The sequence below is a fragment of the Lagopus leucura genome, unplaced genomic scaffold (genome assembly GCF_019238085.1).
Source record: "Lagopus leucura isolate 7727_CA_CO unplaced genomic scaffold, USGS_WTPT01 Super-Scaffold_100001, whole genome shotgun sequence".
Classification (NCBI taxonomy): Eukaryota; Metazoa; Chordata; class Aves; order Galliformes; family Phasianidae; genus Lagopus; species Lagopus leucura.
In genome coordinates, this window is record NW_024962262.1 from 9694034 (window position 1) to 9719758 (window position 25725).

Consider the following 25725-nt stretch of genomic DNA (forward strand, 5'->3'; position numbering starts at 1 on the left):
GGAAATGAGGCTGGAGTGCACCTTCCAAAAAATATTCCTAGGGAATAAATAAATATTTTCAGAGTTTACTAAAAAGGATTTGTATGGACACTTGCTCACAGCAATGCTAAACTCAACAAGGCCTCCAGATGTCTTACAGCTACCCACAGGAGATCACTGGGTTGACTGAGTGCAGTGGTGAATGGCTTAATTGTGTTGCAGTCAGTCATAAGAGGCATGAACTTCAGTGCTTGTTGAATCTTCAGTGGAGCTGACTTTGCAATCTTGGTTAATATTTTCCTGTTGTTGTTGAAGGGAGATTGGTCCCTTTTACATTAAGTGTCTGAAAGTAAGGCACCTGGCCAGAGCCAGGTGTGTAGTGTATAGTAAGCAGAGAAGATAGATAGGGTAAACTGTACTCCAGGGATGTTTCTATGCACTGGTTATAGGAGTCTAGTTACTTAGCTCAGAATTAAAAATTCCTAAAAATCCTAAATATCAATTAGAATTTATTTGAATCCTAAAATTAAGTAAATTACACTCCAGCAGTGCCTTTTTTTTTTTTTCTTTTAATATATAATTTTCTATAGTTACTTTCACTTACTACAGCATTTATTTCAGGCAGAAAAAGGGATTGTTCTCATTACCACAATAGCATGATGAATCTCATGATGTGACGTGGTCTCTTCCCCTCTGTGCATACTTTTATCTGCCATCCACACACGGGTTCTATCCACACTTGCATATTTGCTGGGCTTAGTGTTTCATACATGCATGGCAGAGCAAGGCTGGAGAACTTTACTGGCACACTTCCACCTTTCAGTGTTTAAAGTAGAAAATAAGGACTAAGGAAATTATGTCTCTAAACACACTTAGTATTAATCAAGGCATGCTTTTAGAAGTAGCTGGAGGAAGCATAATAGAGCACTTCACAGCTCTCAGTTTCCAAGCTCCCAAGAGCACACATTTGCTTGTGCCAAATGGTTGGAGCACTGGACACAAAGAACTGCCATTGGGCTGGCCCATCTATAGTTATGTTCCCAGTCCTCCTGTACTCAGCTCAACTGAAGCTCTGTAGGGAGGAATCACATTACAGTTATCTTTATGTACAACGATTACAATGCAGTGAAAATGGAAAACCACAGATGCTATGGTAATAGGTAAGGAAATAGATATTACTCTCATGGCAATGCGTATTGTTTGATATCAACAGGTGGAGAGATGAGGGAAGAGGAACTCAGCAATGTGAAGTTTGTGAAATCTCCTTATGTTGTTGATCTGTCTAACACCAAAAAGTACTTTGTGCCTGGAGCCCCCTTCTCTGTTGTGGTATGCATTATTTAGCTATCTCTGCCTCCATAGAAATAGGTTTAAAATGGTTTGTAAAATTCTTATCTGATCCAAGGGGAATTTTGTAGAAGAGACCTTCAGGAACAGGCCCAACATGGAGCTACTGTTGGTGTTTCTGGTTTGTCTTCAGCTTGAGCAGAGAAATAAAATCAGAAAATGCTGCTTCTGTTTTGGAACTCATCTGTGCACTGTAGCATTACAAGGTTTCATAAAGCCTGTAGCAGACTCTTCTTCACTTCCATACAGAAAGGTTAAAAGAATCATGTGTATCAGTTTAATCCTGTATCAAATTAAAATTACACAAACTGAAATACAGAATATTGACTTTTATTTTATTTTATTTAAGTTAGTGAGTTTTAAAACCTGGCAAGTTTTCCTTCAAATTTTTCTACAAGCTGTCAAGGTTAGAAATTCACCTAAAAACAGTTGAAGACAAATATCTCTGGGATCTGATGCTAAATAAAGATCTGGGGCAGCTGTTAATTTTTGTTCATCGATTTTAATCTTAGCTGAGTCCAGACTGAGTCGATTGCTATCCTTTTCCCTATATATCTATAAATGGCTATGTATACAGTTTTATATTTCCTTTTAATTTATAAAAATTAATATATATTTGCTTATTCTTTGTGGACATTTTTTAAACCAAAAGTTTCTTTGAAGTAACAGACCAAGATTTTTTTTCAAATAGGCCTCTATCACTTTGGTTGATGGCTCTCCTGCTGCCTCCTTGCCTGTCACTGCTACTGTCACCATACCTGGAAAGTCCTCCATGAAGAAGACTGCACTTTCTAATAATGATGGCCTAATCCCCCTCACATTTGACATCCCTGCAGATGCCCAGACTCTTCAAGTAGTGGTAAGGAAAACCCAGACATTCGTGTTTAAAAGCACTCTGTTAAGAAGAGCTCTTGAGACAATTGCAAATGTCTGTGAAGCTGTTTTGTTTTCATTATGAAAGATGAATTCTTATACCATATTCACAACTTTATCAAGGTTGTATGAGATATCAGACAGACCAGGGTTTGAGGGATATCTAGTTGAAATGAATGACTTACTCTTGTACATCAGAGCTTTGAGAGTGTGCATGGCTGGTGACCCATTTTTGTATGGTTCCAACATGTATTTTCTTGATATGGGGAATATGAATTGGTCTGTAAGGAATATCACCATGAGAAGTGACAGCAAACAATGAAAAGAGGGCATAGAAAAATATCAGGTGCAATACAGACTAGGTCTGTATTTGTACCTGATGCTCAGAGGGTGTGATTATATTCACAGTATAAAAACAGAAAAAAAGGTATTGAATTACCACTGTGTGATTTTAAGATATTTATTCTGATTCAGAAAAAGCCATACCTGAAAAATATCAATCACTAGTGCAGCAAGAGACAAAATAAGGTTGGAGAAAAAGTGATGAAAAACCTTGGTCTTTTGATGCCATGTTCTGCTAACGTGGTCTCTGTGGGACCTCATCTCATTTCTCAGCATTTTCAGAATAACCTGGCATGATGTGAATGGAGTGACACTGCATATTGTCTCTTGAGGGACACTTTACTCACTCTGTCCTTTCCTCCCCTGACAGGTAAAGGCTGAAGAGGGAAAAGAAAGGTTAGAATCACCTGAAACCAGTATCAGAGCTGAAAGATACCAGTCTGCTACCCGTGACTACCTTAGCATCAGCATCCCACATACTGTTTTGGCACCTGGAGATACTTTACGAGTCATCTTAAATGCCATCCATCAGTCTGGCAGTGGGACGATTGACTACTTCTATTATATGGTAAGCAGAATAGTGGAATATCAGTAATATCTTCTAGATACTATACAAGAAAAACTATACTGTCCGTCTAGGACAGACAAGGTGATCAGTGTCCTAGCACACCAAGCCTACCAAGAGAGGTTGAGGGAAGTGGGCTTGTGCAGTATGGGGAAGAGGCTGAGTGAGTTACTAACTACTTCAAATTCCTTGAAGAGAGATTACAGGCATAACAGAGACAAACTTTCATAGGTGGTACCATGTAATATAATAAGGGACAAAGTCCACATTGTAGCTTGAAAGATTCATTTTGGAAAAATCTTTTCACTAATGATGAATACAACACTGGAAGAATTTTCCTGGACATTTCAGGGAATTGACACTCTCAGAAACACTCAATGCTCACCTAGAGAACATCGTATCTGACCCGCTTATGCCAATGATAACCTATCTTTGAGTAGACAGTTAAACTAGAGATTTCCACAAATGCCTTCCAAAAATATTTCTGCAACTTTGTTATTTACATAATTTTTTATTTATCTTTGGACATAATATACACAACTTTGTAATCTCTTTTTTTTTTTTTTCTTCTGAATAAGAAGACATGGTTATAAATTTTGGTCTGTAGTTACTAATAGTCTAAAGCAAATAGGTGCATGTGTACAACATTTACATAATAATGTAGATATATATATATTAAAAATACTAAATTGAGAGCCTCTCACTCCATCCAATCTGAGTTCTGTTCTTGTAATAAGCCTACTATTTTTTATTGATATAATTCTTATAGATACCTTTTCTTCAGCCATTACAAAAATGTCTACCCTGCTGTGAGCAGATCACTTATATAAATTAAGTTTCTACCCCCTAGAAACAGAAAACACAGTCACATTCTAGGGGACCTTGAATATCTCTGAAAATGTCTTTTGAGGATATCTATTGCTTATTACATGAATAATACATGATTCTGAAATTGCCATATTACTTGCAGCTGATGTCAGTTAATGGGCAACTCACAGTTCTCTCCAAAAGAAGACGAAGGGCTGTTGAAGGCATTAGCTATTATGGTGCTAAATAACATCTTGAAACTGGAACAAAAGATCAATCCTGCAGATGAAAAAGCCAGAAAACAATCCTGTTCAGCCAGGACCAGGCACACAAAGTATTTATTCTGCTTAAGGGGACAAATGCATTCACAGATACATTCCAGGAGCAAATCTGTTGCATGTGAACTGTGTTTAAGTTTCTTTATCTCTCTTCTCATAATTTCCATTGGCAGCTTAAATTTCCCAGGCTGATAAGCAGCACAACAACAGTTTGCATTTACTTTTAATTGGACCCTTATATATTGGAATAATTGCATCCCAGGGAGTTAAATTTGGGTTTAGAGAGGTTGTTTTAATCACAGGGCTGAGCACAGCATTGACATTGCTGCTGCTCATTTCTGGGAAGGGGTAGGGCTGGGCAGGCAGGGTGATGGGGACACTGCCAGAGCAATGAGGCTTTTTCTCAAACTTTGGTCCTTAAATGAAGACTGTGAGGATTTCAGATGAGGTTACAACATAGTTTTGTTTCTTCCTCAAGCCCACTCCTTGTGCATTTAGGAAAGCTGCCTGGGTTTTATTTGCTGACTACTCATGAAAATAGGAAGAAAATGATAAAATAGTACAAGATGGGCAGAAATCATTTAAAGGCCAGGCTATGATCCTTTACACTGAATAATACTTGGGTAGTTAAAACCTCTCTTTCCAATTCCTCCACATTATCCGAAATATTCAATACAGATAAATACAGTTGATATCTTCCTGAGGGTGATGACCTGTTATTACAGAACACAGAAGAATGCCATCTCTGAGCCCCTTTTCAAGCAGTAAGACCAAGTGGAGAGAGAGAGACATATTTAGATCTGGGCCACAGGACCCATGCAGCAGAGATTGTTCTCCTAGAGGCTCTGTGCTGGTCTCAGCCAGAATACCGTTGGAGAATTAAAATTGTTAGATGCCATTACAGAATAAAGTTCAAACAAAAATGGCCTCATAAAATTATATATATGCAGATATATAATATACATAATATACACAATACGTCTAATATATATAACAGATAATGCATATAGATTATAAAATTACACAATGTATTGTGTGTTGCATATTCACAATGCTTGATCTCTCTTATGTTTCTTTCTATAGGTTATAGCAAAGGGACAAGCTGAGCTGTTGGGAAGGGTGTCCTCCTCAAACAAAGTAATAAACCTCAAAATCACTCAGAAGATGGTGCCTGCTTTTCGCTTCTTAGCTTACTACTTCATTGCGAACCAGGGCCGTCAAGAGATTGTTGCTGATTCTGTATGGGTAGATGTTATGGATGTCTGTGAAGGAAAGGTAAATTCAGAGCAAGTAGCTCCTGATTTTGTGTTCCAAAATAATAACAAAAATATTATCAGCAGAGAGTACAGACCTGGGGTTGAAATGTGAAAGGCATGGTGGACATTTTCTTTTTTATTTAAAGAGGGAATCATCATAATTCTTGATAAAAGGTGCAGCTGGTGAACACTCCCAGGAATGATGTCACAGATAGTCCTTTTCTATAGGACAGGTTATGCCTTGAAGAGACGAAAAGCATAATTTCATAAAGGTAAATCCCTGGCCTAGATAATAGAAGTCCACAGCAAAATACTAGCAGGACTCCTGAGTGGCAGGATCTCTTGAGAACTCTTTCTTCCTGCAGTGATGTTCATTGAATGAAAGTAGAGTGAATTTACTGGGGGGAAAAAAAAAGAAATTTAATGCAATTTTTAATGTTTTTATTCCTTTTGAAGCTTTTGTAATGTTTCAAAAATACAATTTTTTTATTTCCTTCCATTAGAAAATGAAATGTGGATAAAATTGAGGTTTCTCTAAGACTTTTTTCACCTTTTATCTTCATCTTTTTGACACTATAAAGGAAAAATAAAAGAACCCAGAGAGGCTGTGGATGCCCCATCCCTGGAGGCATTCAAGGCCAGGCTGGATGTGGCTCTGGGCAGCCTGGTCTGGTGGTTGGCAACCCTGCCCATGGCAGGAGGATTGAAATGAGATGATCTTTGAGGTTCTTTTCAACCCAGGCCATTCTAAGTTTCTATGAACATTTTTTACAGTAGCATGAAACACAATTACTGAAGTGTCAACAATTCAAAATAACTTCTGTTTCCATTGGAAAATAACAAAAAAGGGGCAAATTCCCTACACATACTTTTAATTCACATTGGTGCTTATGTCCCATTGTAAGATAACCTCCAGATATATCTGTTAACCTTCCTCATAGTGCCCCAGTAGTGGTTATCTGCCACTAGATTAGGATCCCAAGGTAGGATCCCAAGCAGAAACACTGCCTCATGCTGCTGACACAGTACTGTCTGCCCAGAGAGCGCCTGCATTTCATTAACAAATATGACATTTTGTTTCAATATTTTCTATTTAGATTAAAGTGAGAACAGAACATGAGATATATGAACCAACCGACAACGTCAAATTACAGATTGAAACGGACCATGCGGGAACTGTTGCCTTAGCTGTGGTTGATAAAGCAGTGTTTATTCTGAACAAGAAAAATAAACTCACATCCAAAAAAGTAAGATAACTTTAGAAAGAAAATATCATGCTTTCTAGCCAGGAAAATTTTTCCATGACTAATGAGAGGATTAAAATGAAATTAATGGTTAAATGCTTAATCCAAAATTTGCTAAACTTGAAAGTGCTTTTGCTCTTGCAGTTTAAGATGCATTTAAATGAGAAGTTTGGGAATTCCCATGTTACAGCAGATAATTTTGTAAATTAAAAAAAAAAAAAAAAATTAATTGAAATTATTCCACAACCAAAACATCCCTCAACTTTAATCTTCGTTTCCACGTACTGTTTATACCAAGTTTCTGCAAGTTAAAGGCAATGAGAATGTTATTATAATAGTAATAATAAACTTGCAAGTATGTACACAACATGAAATCTATGGTGTTTTATTTGGCAGGTATTTAAGGCAATGAATTCGTATGATCTTGGATGCTCTGCAGGCGGTGGTGCAGATAGTGCTCAAGTTTTTACTGATGTTGGTCTTGCCTTTTTATCAGACACAATTCAATCCAATGTTTGGGAAGGTAAGTGAAACCTGTCCTTTACCTTAGATGTTCATACAAATCAATCTACACTTGGGGAAGTTGATTGCTTAAAAATTAGAAACATTTTATCATGCAGTTGCAAGAGCTGGTGTCCCTGTGGATTTTTATTTTCCCGTTCTGCTGCATGCTGGCAGCTCAGACAGCCCAGATGTTGGCTGTTGGTCCACTGGTACCCAGCTCACTTGGAGTAGGGCAACAGTTGGCTGGGACTGAAAGCAATATGTCTTCTGTAAATGAGATGTGTCCTAGTAAGGCTCTTCCAGGATTGACATGAATTATTTGACTATTATTGTCATGTCAAAACCAAACTCTTCTATTCTGCCTACCCAGGGTATACCTGCCTCCAGGCTACCAGAAGGGAGAAGAGATCTTTGGATTTCCGGAAGAAAATGTTAGGAATTGGTATGTCCATTCACCTGGGTGGCACGAAAGGGCTAGTGGGGATAGCTGATATCAAGATGATATTTGATATTTCCTTGCCAAGTCACCGGAACTTTTGATTCAGTGACTTTCTCCAAAAACGAGAGTAGAGCCATGAATGTTCATACCATGATATTTAATTCCAATGTGCCACATTCTTAATCCAAAGAGAAAGCTTATACTGGATGTGATGTGATATGTTCTTTGCTGTGCTATTCTGTGGTCTGATTTTAGGATGGAGCACAGGTTTCTGGTTATAGGTAGACTATTGCAATGTTAATTAATCTTAACTGCAAATAACAGCAGGAATCAACACCTTTCTGCTTCCTACTGTTTCCACACCTCTAACTGTGGCCTTCAATTATGTTGCAGCTAGCAAATATCAAGATGCTGATGTACGCAAATGCTGTGAAGATGGAATGAAATTAAATGCCATGAAGTATTCTTGTTCAAAAAGGTTAACGAGAGTGACTGGCCCTCCCAAATGCAGAGAAGCTTTCAAGGCCTGTTGTGAAAGTGCCACAGCCCTCCGGAAGGAGGAGGCAGCAAAGAGGAGAACCGCAGTGAGCTTGGCACGAAGTAAAAAATGATATACCACTGTGTAAAGAAAATTACCCTTCAGAGAGGGGCAAAGGAAAGCTTAGGGTTGTTTAATCTTTCGTGGCTTTTCCATCAGTGGTACTATCTCTATAACTCCCGAGTATCTCTAAAGGGCTGTCTTCAGTTAGGGACAATTTTATTTCTGTCTTTCTTCCTTTCTTCTCCCCAGAGTCTCTTTCTCTGATCAAACAGCCATGTCACAAAAAAAACCAAAACTCTTCACATTGAAAATGATCATATTCAGAGTCTTCACACTCATTACTTAAGGGGAATTTTTTCTCAGTTGGCATCATACCGTTGTTGAACATAGAAAGAAAAAATATCTTTTTTTCTTAGGTGGTGGAGTCACCGACCCTGGGGGTGTTCAAGGAAAGGCTGGATGTTGTGTTGAGGGACATGGTTTAGTGGAGCTATTGGGAATAGGTGAACGGTTGGACTGGGTGATCTTTTAGGTCTTTTCCAACCTTGGTGATTCCATGATTCTATGATTCTATGATCTTTTCTCAATGACAAAAATCTTTGGTCATTGCATCTCTCTCTCCCCCCCTTTTTTTTTAATGCATAAGATGAAACCCAGATGAATTCATTTAGACTGCTTTTCAGTGCTACCTTCTTTTTGACTAAAGCTCTGCAAGACATTTTATGGTCAGCAACAGAAGTCTTCAAAAGAGAAATCTCACTTTTGTTTTATAGACTATGATAAGGAAGAAGAAATCTTTGAGGAAATGACTCTCAATTTGCGCAGTTATTTTCCTGAAAGCTGGTGGTGGCAATTCAAAGAAGTGAAAAATCCTGGAAACCATAGGTACTGTAATTACCTGACTAGATGAATGCATCAAAGTTTGAACAATAATGTGTATGTATAAATATCAGCTTTATATGTTATCTAGTGCAGAAGAATTCAGAATACTTCCAAGTATTATGTCTTCAGAACTGAGCAAATATTTTTCACCTTATAATACCCAAACTTGGGCACATAACAATATTTACACATCATACTTCCATCCCAACGCATTTTGTTTTGTGTTTCTTAGTGTAACCAGCATTGCTCCTGACTCTATAACTACCTGGGAAGTTCAGGCAATAAGCATATCTCCCCAAAAAGGTAAAAAGTATTGTTATTCTATTGGGTATATTTTGTGAGAATGAATAGAGAACGTTTATTTCTTATGTCAGAAATGCAATGTCAACTTGACAGAGTGAGGTAATCTCTACTGAAAAACAACCAAGTGTTTGTACCATGATTATTCTCTTTTATGCCATATTAAGCTTAACTGGAAGTTAGGGGAGTAAATACATATCTTTGAAAACAAGGTAAAGTGGGCTATGAAGGGTGGACTGAACAATCAAAACAGCCTCCTTGTCTTCCAAATCTCAAAACAGTCACATTTGTCTTTCCTGTGGCTATGAGAAATGTAGTGACAATAATACTGATTTATAATTTAATATTTCTGGGAATGAGTTCTGACTGTCTGCACCCAGGTAGTGGTCATGGAGCTTATTTACAAAAGTCTAGGAAAGGTCATTGTGTTTTAAACATGGCCTCTGCAGGAAAGCCAGGCCACATTTAACTTACAAAATCTACAAATACTTCTGCCAAATTTTACCTGTCAAGAGCTATGGCTGTTATTCCAAACACCTAATTTTATCAACTGATCTTAAGTGTGTAATTCTCAACTCTGTTTTTAACTTATCCCAGGATTCTGCATAGCTGATCCTCACAACTTTGATGTTTTCAAAGACTTTTTTGTGTCCTTGAGATTACCATACTCAGTTAAACGACACGAACAACTGGAAATTAAAGCAGTGATTTACAACTATCTGCCCAATGATCTCCAGGTAATATTACCACAGGCTCTCTGGGCAACCCGTGCCAGTGTTTGATACTTCTTGGTGAAATGGTTTTCCCATTTTTATAGATGTAGCATTATGGTGATTTCACACTGAAGGCCAAGTAAACTTTACCACCTCACTCTCTTCACTCCTCCTCCTCAAAGGAAAAGAGTAAGAAAATGCAATAGAAAGGGGCTCCAGGATTAAGATAAGGACAAGGAGATTCTTTGCCATCATGTACAGAACCGACTCAGTGTAGGGAAATTAATATAATTTACTGTCTATTGCTAACAGAGTAGAGCAGTGAGAAATAAATTATACCTTCTCTACCACCCACCCTATTCTACCTTCTTTCCCCCAGTGACACGGGAATGAGGGCTGCAGTCATTCCAAAGCTCTTTATCTCTGCTGCTCCTTCATGGCCACTCTGCTGCTGTGCCAGGGTGGGGTCCCTCCCATAGGATACTTGTAGAGCACACCCATCATGGCTCATAGGTCAGCTCTGGCAGTGGCAGTCCCTTTTGGACCTGGCTCTGATCTGACATGAGGCAGTGACGGGCTCTGCTCACTGAGGCCACCCCACAGCTACCCTGCTACATTAATCTTGCTATATAAGCCAGTATATGCATAGGAAATTCCTTTTTGTCTTGCAGATATATGTATTGCTCTTTCATTTTTAAACAACCTCCTTTTAGATCTGTTTCTTACTTCCCACTCATATTTCAGAATTGGTGGAGCTGGACCATTTTCCTTTGCAGTGATGCTTTAGTACTGATGGTGGACACTGCCTTTTCCCATAGGTCACAGTGAAAATGGATGTGGTGAAGGGGCTGTGCACTGCAGAAGCAACAGGAAAGGCAGTGCAGCTGAAACTGGAGGCTAAGGGGAATTCAGCAACGCCAGCCTATTTCTCAGTTGTTCCACTTATTGTGGGAGAAATTCCAATTACTATTTCTGCTTTGGACTCAAATACTGGGCATAGCGATAGTGTTAGAAAGAACCTCAAGGTCGTGGTAAGTATAGGTAGTCGATGGTGGGCATTTCATTAATATGTTTTTCTCCATTATGTACCAACAACATCCTTCAGTGCACATCTCTTCATCTTTAAATTCCACCTGCTTCATCAATATAAAAAGTATATAAAAGTATATAAAAAGTCCTTTTCTCTTATGAAGTCAAGATTGAATATACTCATCCAGTGATGTTTTGAGAAGGAAGTAGCCTTTCCTAAACATGAAGTTTAGCTCTGTTATTTTATATCTAACTAATTGACCTCAATTACAAAGACTCATTACAACATCCAGACTAATTAGAACATCCAAGTAGCCTATTGAGGGATATGAAACTTTGCACCATTAATGTCAACATTGCAGACTTGTACGTAAAGATGATTAATGAGATGATGCAAACCTACTGTTGTTACAGACCATAACTTTTTTAGAGATTGACAGTGTCTCAGAGGCAGTGTTACACCAAAGCATTGTCTGTGGAAACAGTTTTATAAAAGACAGGCTTTTGAAAAGGGACGTGTGGAAATCAGAAGGGAAAAACCTTTGAGTTTTACCAACACGAGGAACTCAGAAATTGGTAGATTTCATAGAAAACAGGCTTATGAACGTGAGTCCACCTGTGAATTTACCTGCACAGTTCACAAAGCTGAGAACAAACTTTGAAGTTTCATTTTTTCTGGGCTTCAGTTAAAAGAATTTCTTCTAAGGAAATGTATCAGTTATAACAAAAAGTCAGTAAAAAATGATTATTTTTTCAACTGGGACACTTCAATTCTGGTTTCAAGCTTCTTTTTTTACCTGGAAAGAAATTTCACTCCAAAATAACCTATTTCTGCCACCTGCTGGTCTGAGGCAGATGTGAAGATCATGGATTTCATGCAACTTCATTTCAGGTGTGAAATTGCAAAAGTTTTTACTTTTCTTTCTTCATTTGTACAGGCTGAAGGTGTTTTACAAAGAGAAGAACAGACAATTTGCATTAATAGCGACTGTAAGTTACACTTAGGAGTTAGACATAGATGAGATCTTGAGTAGGAATAGGGATTGTGAAGCCTGCTATGAATATGGTGAAATACTTCTTAAGTTAAAAACATTCTTCATCCAAAACATAGCAGTAAGACTCAGGAAAAAATAATTTTTGTATAGATGTTTATAACTGATTTGTATTACCTTTTTTTTGTTAACAGTAGCATTCTTATTAAGTAGGCTTCTATTTTATTAATTAATGAGTATAAATGGGGGTAAGAAAAAGAACAACAAAAAATTGAAATTAAAAGCAAAAAAAAAAAAATACTGACTAAAAATTAAATTTAAGAATTATAAGTATCTTTCTTATACATTTCCATTTAACACTTCTAATAACAGTTTGCTGTTATTAATAGTCATCAACTGTGAGACATTTAATAAAAGCATGTTCTAAAATTACAGTATATTTTTGTGCTTAAAGAGTTTGGATGTTGAACCCTATTTATTTACAGTGAGATCCCATACACTGGACTTCAGCAGACCATCTGACATGGTACCAGGTTCTGAGAGTCACATGTTTGTTAGCCTGAAAGGTAAACATTTTCCATCAATATTTTTGTGGAGGGGAGAACAGACATGCCCCTTTTGCTGTTAGTTTCTGAACACCAAGTCTTCATTCATTTCTAGGTTTTCTGCCATGATCCAAATGGTCTTTCTTGCATGCCCAGGTTGTAAAAAAAAAAAAAAAAGGAGCCCCAAGATTATCCAGCAGCTTACCTCATTCTCATTGCCCCTTCTCACTTGTACTGCATAGAATAATTCGGTCTTACTGTGCCCAGACCAAGGACACTAAGGTCAGAGAAGGGAAGAGTTGCCCGTCAGTAGTAACTCCACACTGCATGCAGCCCTGTAGAAATTAGCTTTATTGTTTGGGAATGAGTATACCATACTCTAATTCATAAGTTCTAGAAATATCTGTTTTTCTAAAGAGAAAATATGTATATTTTTTACATATTTATGCTCATGCATACATAATTTAAAAATATGCAGTAGCAGAGCAAATACTCATCAAAGTTAAAAGCAAGTTATCCCAGGAATTGTACAATAATGCATCCTTGATGAAAAGGCTATTTGCTTGCATTTCAAATCCCTGTTCTAAAGTGCTGAGATGCCTAAAATCATCAAATGAGAAAATGGTAAATGTAAAGGTAAAAAATGCCAAACATGTTTGACATTATTAAAGCATGATTATTTTTCCCCCCTGTGAGAGGATCAGTTCTAATTTGACAAGACCTTTCCAGTGAGAACCTGAGGCACCAGTCTTTGCCCTTCTCTTTGCATCCCCACTTTCAACAACCTCAGGACTCTTTCTATTCAGTGTTACCTTACTGTCCCACCATTCTCCCTCCAGCTACTCCAGAACCTGGTAGCTCACCCCTGCTCTTCTTCAGCCTTATGAAGTCACAAATGAGTGAAAATAGCTTAACAGGGAGAATTATCAAGCAACTGTACAATCAGGGCATGCTGGAATGTCAACATATTGTTAATATCACATTTATTAATGTTACACCAGTCAGCTTGAAATGCTATATGTCTTACAGATAATGTCTTTTACAACAGGAAATCCTATGGGTGATTCTGTTGAAAACTGTCTGAGTCTCAATGGAACTGAGAAACTTATTCAAGTGCCCACGGGCTGTGCAGAGCAAACAATGGTGAAAATGGCTCCCACGGTCTATGCTATTGAGTACTTGGATGCCAGTGAGCAGTGGAAGAACTTTGATCCTGAACGAAAGGATGAAGCCATTAAGATGATTGAAAAAGGTACATAGAAAAAAAAAAGAAAAAAGAAAAAATACAAAACAAAATACAGAAACTAACAAACACTGGCTTTGTTATCTCCCCATATTCTCCCCACACTAAATATTGCTACTTGCTTGAAGGAGTGAGCATGGTCTTGACACAGTCAAGCAGTAATGCCATTGGTAGCCTGCAGATAGATATGAAAAATGAAACTTGTGGGGAGGATTTGGGTGGCTAACTGCTTGTGTCTGACACTGCAGAGTGTTGACATTCACAGTCCATCCTCTTCCTTGCCTCATTTAGAAGCAGAAAGTAAAATTTAAGTTGATCAATGTCAACTCAGATCAAATAGACAGCAGAAGGCAGTTGTGGAGTGTGAATCATTTCAGGCTAATGCAAATGTGATACAGATATGGTACAGATGTTCTTAAGATAATAGCAGCCAAGATCAGAAACCAAAAGTCATGAGTTTTAAAACTTAACCTGACATGGGTAGATGATATTTTGTATATTTTTTGATTTTGTGCACTGTGAAGTCAACAGCTTGAGAAGTTTTCAATAACGGGGAATAAGTTTCCCAACATTCACCATGGAAAAAAATGCCTTGTTAACTATGTATGTATCTATACATACCTACAGTTTTCAGGTTGTTTTCATGGCTTGACTAAATCAAACAAGACAAAGTACCTTGAAAGCCTTGCCTTTTTTTTGTTTGTCAAAGGTCTACTGACCCAAACATTTCATACCTGATGAAAACCTCCATGTACCCAATCCACTAACAGTGCTGAACACATCCATGTTAATAAAAGTGATATATGAAAATTATCAAGAAATATGTGTATATTCTAAGCAGTTCTGTGCTGTCTTGTTCATACAGGTTATACAAGACTGCTTGAATTTCAGAAGGATGACGGTTCCTATGGAGCTTTTAAATCAACACCCAGTAGTGTTTGGTAAATGTATTTTTCATAACCAGCTTTGGTTCTTTTTTTGCCTCCTAAAATGCCACTATTACCATTTTATACAAAATTTTTTTGGGGGGTGAGGATAAGGGGAAGGTGGGAATGATTTTCAAAGTTTAGTGAGTATGGTATTGCCTGTGTACTTTCGTCATGGACAGTCAGTCTTCTAAGAATGTTAATCTTTAGCCCTTTACGAAAGAGGGTTATACGAAGCCCCTGATTATTTTGCATTTGCCACAGAGTATTCATACTGTCACTGCAATTCTAATGTTGCACAAGAAATCTCCAGCTTCCAGTGAGCACACTGTGTTCAATATGATTCTATGCAGAGATGGAGTATGCTTAATTTCCAATTAATATATTCTTCAATAAATATATGTCAACACAAGTTTTAAATATTTTCTTTCATGCAGGTTAACTGCATTCACTGTTAAAGTACTCACAAGGTGCAAAGAATACATTAGTGTGGAAGACAGTCACATACAGAACTCGATTTTGTACTTGCTTAATCAACAGCAGGCAGATGGTTCATTCCATGACCATCATCCGGTAATGGACAGAAAAATGCAGGTGGGTCACTAGTAATAAGAAGAATTAGTTGCACCTTTAAGGCTGGTAAGGAAAAGGAATAACCCGAATTGCTGAATATCAAGAATTTATTATTCTTTTTTTTTATTTTTTAAAGAAATCTATAATGTAACAAGTACAAAATCTGTAATGTAAAATGAATCTGCTAATAGATCCATCAAAGAAACATGACTAGTATATCACCACTTTTACCTTTTCATCCTATCTTGAGTGATTTTGCAGTTTACCTGTATTTCAAGAGGAATTAGAGAATCAGCTCTGAGATCTTTGTGCTTCGTAAAAATTCATGCTTTTTATTTTCATAGGTAGATAGAATAATAACTTATATTTTGTAGAATCATAGAGACACAGAATAATTAATGTTGGAAAAAACCACTAATATCATCTAGTCCAACCCTCTGCCTAGCACCATGCCCACCAAAACATGTGTCTCAGTGCGACATCAACATCAAAGAGGTTTTCTGGAAAACCTCCAAGGACAGGGACTCCACCACCACCCTGGGAAGCCTGTTCCAATACTCTACCACTCTTTCTGAGATGAAATTTTTCCTAATATCCAACCTCAAAGGGGTCTCCAGAATTCTTCTAGTCTAAATCCACCCAGAATAGGACTCATTAGATCAGGTTGCTTAAGGCCATGTCTTGCTGAGTCCTGAAATCTCCAAAGATGAAGACCCCACAGCCTCTCTGAGTGTGTCAGAATTTAAACACTCCAAGTAAAAATAAAAATTCTAGTATTTAATAGGAATTTTCAAGAGTGTACGTTAGCCTATACATCTTCTGTAAGTACCCAGAAACACAAAATTTTTACTCCCATGCATGTGGGTTATAAAAATGCCTCTTCCAAAATCCATCGAAAATGCAGTTACCTTTTGCATGGGCCTTACAAGGGAAAATAACCATTTTGTTAATATTTTTTAAAACACTTGTGTAGCTTTTACCCTCAAAAGCAGTATAGTTACTGTTAAAACCAATCAGCTGAAAAACTGGCCAAAGAGCTTTCAACCTGTGTCTGTGTTGAGATACTTATCTTCTATTTGACATTTACTTCAGAAACTGCTTGCAGTTATGCAGAGACTTATAATCTCTCTATGCAAACAATCTCTGCTTCTCTAAGCATTTGAGGTTGAGTGAAAGAGAAGGGTCATAATGATCCAGTTGTCAAAGAAGAGCATGAGCAAAAGAATGAGAAAGAAGAACAGGAATGAACACGCACCTCTTCAGGGAGCAAGAAAGCTAGACACTGTGTATAGCTTATCAGGAAGTAAAATGATAAATGAACTGGTAATGCTGTATATATCCCTTATAAGCAAAAAGCTCAGGATTTTAAAGAACTCCTTTAAAGTTCTTTAAAGGACTTAAAGGACTTAAAGAACTAAACAGTAGGTGAGAAAATGAAACAGTTTTAGGGAACTGAAGACAGGACTGCTCCAATCAAAAACTGGAAATTTTTTAAAAGTGAGTAAGATATTTTTTTTACCAGATAAAGGATGTGGGATTCCCCGTCTCTTAATGTTGCCAAATTAAAGTTACCATAGCAGAAGATATGCTTTTACCGGACAAGAATTATTGAGTAAAGTTAAAGGGTGAAATTACATGTTTTGTTGTTTAAGGATTTGACAGGGGGGGGGTCCTTGTCTTCATGGAAAGTTATTTTCTAAGTTTAATCATAAGAAAGTACATGTGGCTTTACATTTTCATATTTCATCTTCCAGGGTGGCATTGAGTCAGCGGGAGAAGATTTGGCATTGACAGCCTTTGTAACTATAGCATTGCAGCAGACTCTACAGGCTTACAAAGAATCACCCGATGTGGTAGGATGCCTGACTTTTTATCTTTAAGCTTGAAGGCTATTGCACGGTGGCACGTTCACCCCCCTGTCTTAAAGTGCTGTGGATGGGAAGGTAATATTCTGTTTACCAAGTCTGTGATGGATAAGAAAAGTTGCAGTGAACTAATGTACAGCAAAGTATTTTGAACTGCACACTCCCTCATTGATGTCTTTAATCACAAAACAGCAGTTATTAAAAACGTGTAAAAAATAACTACACGGGAGTATTCTAATTTCTGAGTGCTTACACCAGCAGGAACAGTAGGCGTGGATGATATTTTCAGATGAATCCACCCTGTTTTCACAGGCACAAGCTGTTAGAAGATCAGTGGTTTACATGAATAATGAACTTCCTGGAAATACTGACTGCTATTCTACAGTTGTTGCTGCTTATGCTTTGACGCTTGTTGAGCCTGATAGTTCTCAGTCCCTGAGTGCAACAGAAAAATTAAGGAGCTGTTCTGTTTTTAATGCAGGTACCAGTAACTATTCTTAAAAATTCAACTTGTAATTGAAGTGCTTTGAACACTCTGATATGCTAATAAAGCAAATTCACGTAAATGAAGGGCGTTTAATTTTTATAAAAGTGTGAATGTATACGTGCAATGTAATTAATTCAATTACATAATTATATATAAATGCTAAAATTATATGTAGTTTGTGTAATTGGAATCAATATAAATTAACAGTTTAGCATTGAGGATGTTGCATTGTGGTCCTGTCTGTTACTGAAGATGGAACAAAGTCATGGAATATAGAAATCTACATTTTCTTCTTCTCTTGCTGCTTCCAAAGTTTCCACACCCCTAAATTGCATCCAAAAAGAAAAAGGAAAAAAAAAGAAAAAGTACAAGTTGTTGAAAAATAAGTAATTATTAATGGACAGTGGGAACAAGCAGCTCCATGTGGGAGCAGTACAGAATGGATTGGTGAGCAAAAGCAAAGATGTCTTTCCCCGCCTGCCCACCTCCAGAGCTTCTCACTAGTACTTTGTTCCAGCTCCATGTGGACATCACCTCTTCCCTTTTTGGAGCATGGCTGGGGTCAGTGTTGAGTTGGTGTATGACAGTGACCACCTATATGACCACCTGCTTTCATGACAGCACCTGTGTTTTGTAGTTCCTTGGTATTATGACATGCAATATCTGTTGTGTAAAACAGCAGCCATTTTTGACTAATATCTTTACCAATGACATTCTAGACTGAGTTATTCTTTCAGCAAACCAGCAGCGCTACTGGGGAAATGGCAACAATGCAATCTCAGTAGAAACCACTGCCTATGCTTTGCTTCAAACATTGATCTTGGAAGATATGGAGTATGCAATGCCTATTGCTACGTGGCTGACAGAAAGAAAGAATTATGGTGGAGGATTCTGCTCTACACAGGTACCAGACCACCAACCAGCATGGCATTTCAAGGGGTAGAAAAATGGTAGTTCCATAAGGGCTTTATCATTCAAGTGTGAAAGCATAGTAATAATTCATCTCAAATCTCTTCAGTTCATGAAGCACCAAAAAATCTGTCCCTTAATAACCTTATGAGCCTTTATGAAGATTTATGGTAGCCAGAGGTTAGGCCTGCAGTGTTTTGGGGATTTTAATGACAAAGGAAGAAGGGAGAAACAAAATGAACAGTACATGCAGGTGGGAACAGATACAGAACCTCAAATCAGCATAATAGATAGAACTGAAGAACAGCTTTAGATTACTGATCAACCATATGTACTCTTGAAATAATCCAGCATAATTTGGGGGCATTTTTTTTGTTTGTTGTTGTTGTTGTTCTGTTTTTTTTTCATTTTTGTCTCAACTAGGACACAGTGGTGGCCCTGGAAGCAATGTCAGCATACAGCATAAAGACGCTGAATACTATTCCCACCAACCTGACTGTAAGAATAGGAGCACCTGGAAGGAGAGAGGATTACACTATTACTTTGACTGATACTAACGAAGGGATTCAGAAGAAGCTGGAGGTACACAATTATTCTTTGTTCAGTATTTTTTGCTCAAACAGGAGAAGCATTGGACTGCTTGGGTAGCTTTTCTCACGTTAAGCTATCGTTTATTTTTCAATAATTCAATCTGTAAAAAACAACCAAATAATCTTTTTAAAGAAAAAAAAAATAAATCAACATGTGCCTAGAAACATAGTTTATAGGTCCTTCCACCCCCCTTCAAGAACACGTGAACATTCTCCATCAGTGGAGAGAAGTCAGGAGAACAATCTAAGTCTTGCTAAGGAACAAGGAAGAAGAGAGCAGGGGAATATTCTGATATTCACAGTGTTGGGACCTGAGGAAATGTCATATCCTGGCTATAGAGGGAATAATGAACTCAGGAAAAAATTGTCTCCTGAGCCACAGAGCAGCAGAACAAGATGTTCCAGCCCAGCACACTGAAAATCCCATTAGATGTGGGGTCTCATAACCCCTTCCTTAACTCTAGATTTTCCATATCTTCTGAGGGGAAAGACACAGAAGACTGTTTTGATCACAGGAAAGCAATAGATAAAATGCTGAGCACACACTAAATTTTTACTGTTTTGCTTTTGCTTGCAGTTCGAACTTGGGAGAAAACTAGAAGTGTCTGTACAAGGCAGAGGAAATGGGACAATGAGTGTAAGCCATAAATTGGAAATTCAGATTCCAGGTGGACTTCTTTCATTCCCTTTTTGAACACCGAGGGGCACTATTTCCCATGTCTTCATTCTTTCCATTCCTACCACCGAGTTTCTAAAATCTGTGGCAAGCAAACTCCCCTGATAGGAAATACTGCCTATTTTTAACATCATGAAATCCATGAAGTGTTAATTAGAACGATCCAAAGAAGTGTTGGGAGTTGGAAAGATCCTTCTGTGATGAGGATGGAGAATTGTGTCAGAGGTCTCAGGGAATTTGAGGTTTGCACACAGACCTCGCCTGCTTTACCCAGGGCAGTTCTCTATGACTAATCAGTGCCTCTGAGAGACTTGTGTTTCCCTCCACGCTCCAAGTCTCATCAACATTTGCTAAAGCCCTGGAAGAGCAAATCACATGTCATTTAAATGATATTTTTATGAGTTTGATGTCTGTGCTTTTGTCTTAGATATTGAAAATGTACTGGTCACCTGAGCTGAAAAACAATACATGTAATGACCTGATTTTGACAGTGGAAGTGGAAGGAAGGATTAAGTATTCTGGTAAGTGAAAAGTGGTTGAAACTCAAAGGTAACATGTTTGGATAATAATTAGTCAATGACTTTCCAGCTTTGGAGAATGGGAATAAATGAGTGAAGCAAGGAAAGAGAGAGGTCTCTGAAACCTGCATAGCTATAGTTGCATTCAGTTTATTAATATTTTGAATAATTTAATAACTCACACAATAACTGTGGGTGCAGAGAGTACCTAACAGGTACATTGCTACTATTGTTAACTCTTCTATGTTACCTGGAAGAGAGGGAGATTAACTCCTGTCATTTTGTTCTTGGCTCCCATGCAGGGAGCTCAATTATTCCACTAATAAGAGACCTATCTAGCAGCCATAGAGTACACTTTGGGGCAGACTTGCTTTAGGTATTTTCATATAGTCAAGACTATGTTTTCATTTCTCTGAAGCATAGATTCTCTGCCTGTGTCTGCATTTGTCTGCTTTTTTTTTTTCCTGTTTGAATAGGTAACTTTTTTAGTCAAGGGTTGTAATTTATATGTGAATAGATGGCACAAACCCCATTCTTAGCTAGATCTGCTGACTCTTACTAAAATTGTTGCTCAAATGTTAACTCTAAATTGATTAGAAACACTGAGATGGTATAACACAAACTTTAATAAAATCCCATAGAGGTAGCGTGACTGTCCATTTTATCTATCATTATATAAGCAAATAAATAAATAAATAAATAAAATTACAAGAACTTCAGTCAAATTTTTGCATGGCTGATTGTGCCTATCACCTACAGACACTGTGTACTCCGAGGAAAATTATGATGATGAAGATTATCTTGCTTCAGACTCCAGTGATTCTGAGACCCTATCTAGAATAGACTGGTTTGATATCCGCAGCAGAAGGAAAAGGGATGTGATCTCACCCAGTAAAACAGAATCTCTGCAGTACAAAATCTGTGTCAGGTAGGTCTGGAGATCAGCCTCTCATTAGGACATATCTTCATTTTTGTTTGCAGTTCTTCTTGGTCACCTTTTTCATATCCATGAATTCAGCATCCAAGCTGGTAACCTTCTGTAGTTGCACATAAATGGAAAGAATCTGCATCCTTATATCCACAGCAGAAAAGTCAGTTTCCAAGCAAAGTACATTTAGATGGTTTACACAGACTTCAAACACCCATTTCAAGATCTGCCCCAACAAATTCACTGGCGATATTTGGCTCTCTGGGGATACTCAGAGTATCCTGGCTGTCTAATCATTTGAAAGATGTCTTTTATGTATGAGCCAGGCTTTTTTCAGTGGTTGTCCAGGGACAGGACAAGAGGCAGTGAGAGCATAAGATCTAAAAATCAGGAGGCATTTCTTCACTGTGTGGGTGATGTAGCACTCCACTAGGCTTCCCAGAGATGTTGTGTAGTCTGCTTTCTTGGAGATCTTCCTAAGTCATATTGTTATGGTCCTGGGCAACCCACAATAGGTGTCCCCGTTTGAGCAAGGAGGTTGGATTAGATTACCTCTTCCAACATCAACCATCCTGTGATTCTGTGGTTAATAAAGTAAATACAATAACACATCTACAGTGTTTCATTGTTTTTTGGAGAGAGATTATTACTTCCTTCATGGATGCAACTCTGGCCTCCGTAGAAAAGAAAATGTGTCTTCTACTATGTAGGGAGGAAAGAGAGGAGAAATGATATCCTAAAGTTGTGGCCAACATCAAGAAGTAGACAAGGGAGAAAGAAATTCCCTAGTGCAGAATAAAACTGCTTTTGTTCCCTCTCACAGCTTGGCAAGTATTGCAGAAGCATGAAAATGTAGGTGGCAAGGGGAATTGGTTTTAAGTTGAAGGAAGAAAGATTTAGGGAGAAATTCTTTACAGAGAGTGGTGAGGTGCTGGAACAGGCTGCCCGGAGAGGTTGTGGATGCCCTGTCCCTGGAGGTGTTCAAGGCCAGGTTGGATGGGGCCCTGGGCAGCCTGGTCTGGTATTAAATGGGGAGGTTGGTGGCCCTGCGTGTGGTGGGTGGTTGGAGATTCATGATCCTTGGGGCCCCTTCCAACTCAGGCCGTTCTGTGATTCTGTGTTTCTGTGTGTCCTGAGTTCCCCTTCTGGAGATGAGCAAGTGACAGAAGGAGGTTTTACTTCCCAGTTTTCCACTGACTTCTGGCAGAGCCTTACAAGCAATACTTTTTATCCTTCTTCCCAGAGAGGGACAGGAACTTCCTCAGACAGGGGAGGACTGGAGTTACTCTAATTCCCAATTTTTACTCTCCCTAGTTAACCATAAATTCAGTTAATTGTCAGCTGACTGAAACACTATTTTCCCCATTAATTGCTATGATACATCTGTCAACAATCAGATCCACTGTTGAGCAAGATGTTGCAGAGTGTTAGGGTGAGGTTTAAAAGAAAATGTGTAGTTTCATTTGTTTTAGGTAAGACAGAAGAAAAAGTCAAGGCACCTTTTACATTACTACAGAGCCTTTCTGGACTGTGCTACAGGGTAATGGAAGGTGCTGAAGTAGAAGTTTCTGAAGGATATGTTGAATATTTTCAACAAAGCATCCTGTGTGAGTGCAGAACAACTTCATCCAGCAATCACACAACTATCTGATTTTTCAGAAGGGGAAAAAGGAATAGAAGCTCAATATATATATGCCTAGCAGGCACTTAAGGAAATGAGAATGTTGACCCTGAAAAGTAAAGATAGCATAAATTTTACTTTGTTCACGAGGACTTTGGACAAGCTAGTTTCTTAGATTCTCCTTGTAGATAATAAAGGATGTTTATAAGTGCTTCTTGCCTTCCATGTCTTTTCTATATTCTGCTATGATTTTATGGTAGAGAGAATGAAAGCCTAGATGACAAGGTGAGATGAAGCAGCTGTGTTTTGGATGACCATTTGATTATTATATAACTTATATTATATAATTATATAACTAATTTTACTTTGTGACATTTAATGTGGTATGCAGCTAATTGGCAAATTAGAATCCGTATAAGAAACCTAAATGGAGCAGAATGTTGGGTTTTTTGGTTTGTTTTTTTTTTTGAGCAAGAAGAGCTAACCTTTCCAAACAAAGCTTGGAGAACAAGCTGAACAAATCTCAGTGCAGATGTTCACTGATGACAGACTCCCTTATAAAGGTCCACAGGTTCCTATTCACCAAAGATGTCTCTGGTTGATCTTTCTCTGCTGAGTGGCTTGGAGCCTGATACTAATGATCTTGAACAGGTGAGAAACACTTTTTATGGCATTATTCAGTAAAATTTTCTATGCAAATTTTATCTTTGTATATCTTTCCTAGGTATATAGAATAATGAAAGTAAAACAGACTTCGGATAGGCATATTTTCATTATCTTGCTTTGAAAAAATTATTCACTGAATATATGCAAGAAATGAAAAGCTGCTGTTGAATTGAGTGCAGCCTTTAATTCCTTGTAGTAGAAATTAGCACAAGGCTTTTTAGAGCACTCATACTTCTCCTGTCTTTACACATCATCATGTCCCTGCTGGCACTGCTTTTTTGTGACAAAGCAGAATGGTGTGTCCTTTGATTACAAGGGAGAAGGCAAAAGCATTTGTGGGTGTTGCTCACAGGGCACAGTGGCAGGGGCATGCAGCACAGCACTCTGTGAAGGTAGCTACAGAATTTTTGTTCTAGAGCCTCCTGGTCTAGTGATTTGCCCAGGTTTGTGCTCACAGGCAATGTTTGCATTAGGGAGGAAGAAAGAAAGCAGGATAATACAAATGTCTGAACAAAGCAAGCCAGGATATAGAAGATGATAGCAATGCTGTTACTGTCCTACATTGTTGTTTTGATTTTATTGTTGTCTTTCTGTAGTTGGTAACATCTTCAGATCAATATATTCAGCACTTTGAGTACAAGGAAGGGAAGGTTTTGCTCTACTTTGGGGAGGTAAGCAAGCCCAGTGGTTTTATGTTCTACTGTTTCAGTTAATACACAGAATCTTCCTTTTAAACCTACCATTGTCTTTCACACTCCATTACCTTCTGTGATTTTTGTCATTTATTAGTACTGAAAGTTTAGTTCAAAGAGGGCAGGGGAGGTAAAGGTGGGAGACATGCACATTCATCCTCAGCTCTTCTGTGTTGTAGATGTAGTCTGTGCCTCACCCAGCATGTGAAGTTCAATATTTCTAGATCAAGATCAATACAGTAATAAACAAGTGTAATCATCAAATCCTCTAATTTCTGTGTTGGGCACTATAGTAGATGAAGGATATAAAGCTGCTAGAGAGTGTCCAGTGCAGGACTATGATGATGATGAAGAGTCTGAAGGGCAAGATGAATGAGGAGCAGTTGTATAAAAGGTTTCTTTTAATTGAATATAGAACTATCAGAATTAATTCATCCATGCCATCCATGCACAATAGCCAGGCTGGTACAGGCACAAATGAATGAGGAACTGATTAGCCTACACATCACAACTGTTGTTCATTCATGATCTTTGAGGTCTCTTCCAACCCGGGTCATTCTGTGATTCTGTGATTCTGATTCTGTGATTCTGTAATTCTGTGTTCCTTTCTTGTGCAGCTCACAAGTGGACCAGAGCCAGACTGTATAGTATTTGGGGCAAAGCAACTTAATCCAATGGGCTTGGTTCAGCCAGCAAATGCCATCCTGTATGATTTTTACAGCCCAGGTAAGGGCATATAAAAGTGATATGTAACTGATCAGAAAGTGACCCGTAATAGTAACTCTAGTTTATTAAAAGGTGTTTTTAATGTAGTGTCTGAAATCACATGAATTTGTTGAGCATTAAAATAATAAAAAAAAAAAGTCTGCAATTATTTGTATCCCAATTTAAGATCCCCATTTAACAGATATGATAACGGTATTTGAAAATTAGGTCAGACCTCTATTTTGCTTGAAGCTGAGATATCCCTGACAGTTTACAGTACCTAGAGCTTCATCCATGCTGACTTTTCTATTTATTGGCTAAGCATACATTAACCATTGGTGATCCTGTCTCCTCCCTCTGAAACAAGTTGTGGTAATTGTTGCCCTATTGCTAAAATATGAAATTAAGATGCATGGTTTTCAGCCAGAACAAAAAAAAGGGGGGAAGAATACAACTCAAAGCTTCAATAGCAGCCACAGCAACAAAAAAAGCAAAACCACAGAAGCAACAACCCAGGCTGTAGTCCAGCTAAAAGTCAAGTACCTGTACTGCATGTAGGTGCTGAGGCTACAGGTCTTTATGGATTTCATATGCTTATATGCCCCTCATATGCTGATTTGTCTGGACCAGAGAAAAACTGGGAAACAAGTGTAGTTCAAGCATTTAGGCTCTTCCATCTGAGCACTGTAA

At 38.0% G+C, this 25725-nt stretch overlaps 1 protein-coding gene across 3 annotated transcripts in view; it reads left to right on the top strand.

The window, feature by feature from the left end:
- Positions 1-25725, top strand: part of LOC122177774 (complement C4-like) — a 52598-nt gene that overhangs the window by 21023 nt on the left and 5850 nt on the right. For all 3 annotated transcript variants that reach the window (XM_042867484.1, XM_042867483.1, XM_042867485.1), the window contains 27 exons: positions 1193-1308; positions 2018-2185; positions 2912-3109; positions 5275-5466; positions 6545-6694; positions 7088-7214; positions 7566-7637; positions 8028-8234; positions 8949-9060; positions 9290-9360; positions 9955-10094; positions 10889-11101; positions 12038-12089; positions 12577-12657; positions 13685-13888; positions 14745-14820; positions 15243-15399; positions 17133-17231; positions 17556-17724; positions 18468-18634; positions 19063-19221; positions 19807-19866; positions 20333-20426; positions 21183-21351; positions 23536-23623; positions 24235-24309; positions 24948-25056. In XM_042867484.1, the coding sequence (XP_042723418.1) occupies positions 1193-1308; positions 2018-2185; positions 2912-3109; positions 5275-5466; positions 6545-6694; positions 7088-7214; positions 7566-7637; positions 8028-8234; positions 8949-9060; positions 9290-9360; positions 9955-10094; positions 10889-11101; positions 12038-12089; positions 12577-12657; positions 13685-13888; positions 14745-14820; positions 15243-15399; positions 17133-17231; positions 17556-17724; positions 18468-18634; positions 19063-19221; positions 19807-19866; positions 20333-20426; positions 21183-21351; positions 23536-23623; positions 24235-24309; positions 24948-25056 (3525 nt within the window). The remainder of the gene's footprint in view (positions 1-1192; positions 1309-2017; positions 2186-2911; positions 3110-5274; positions 5467-6544; positions 6695-7087; positions 7215-7565; positions 7638-8027; positions 8235-8948; positions 9061-9289; positions 9361-9954; positions 10095-10888; positions 11102-12037; positions 12090-12576; positions 12658-13684; positions 13889-14744; positions 14821-15242; positions 15400-17132; positions 17232-17555; positions 17725-18467; positions 18635-19062; positions 19222-19806; positions 19867-20332; positions 20427-21182; positions 21352-23535; positions 23624-24234; positions 24310-24947; positions 25057-25725) is intronic.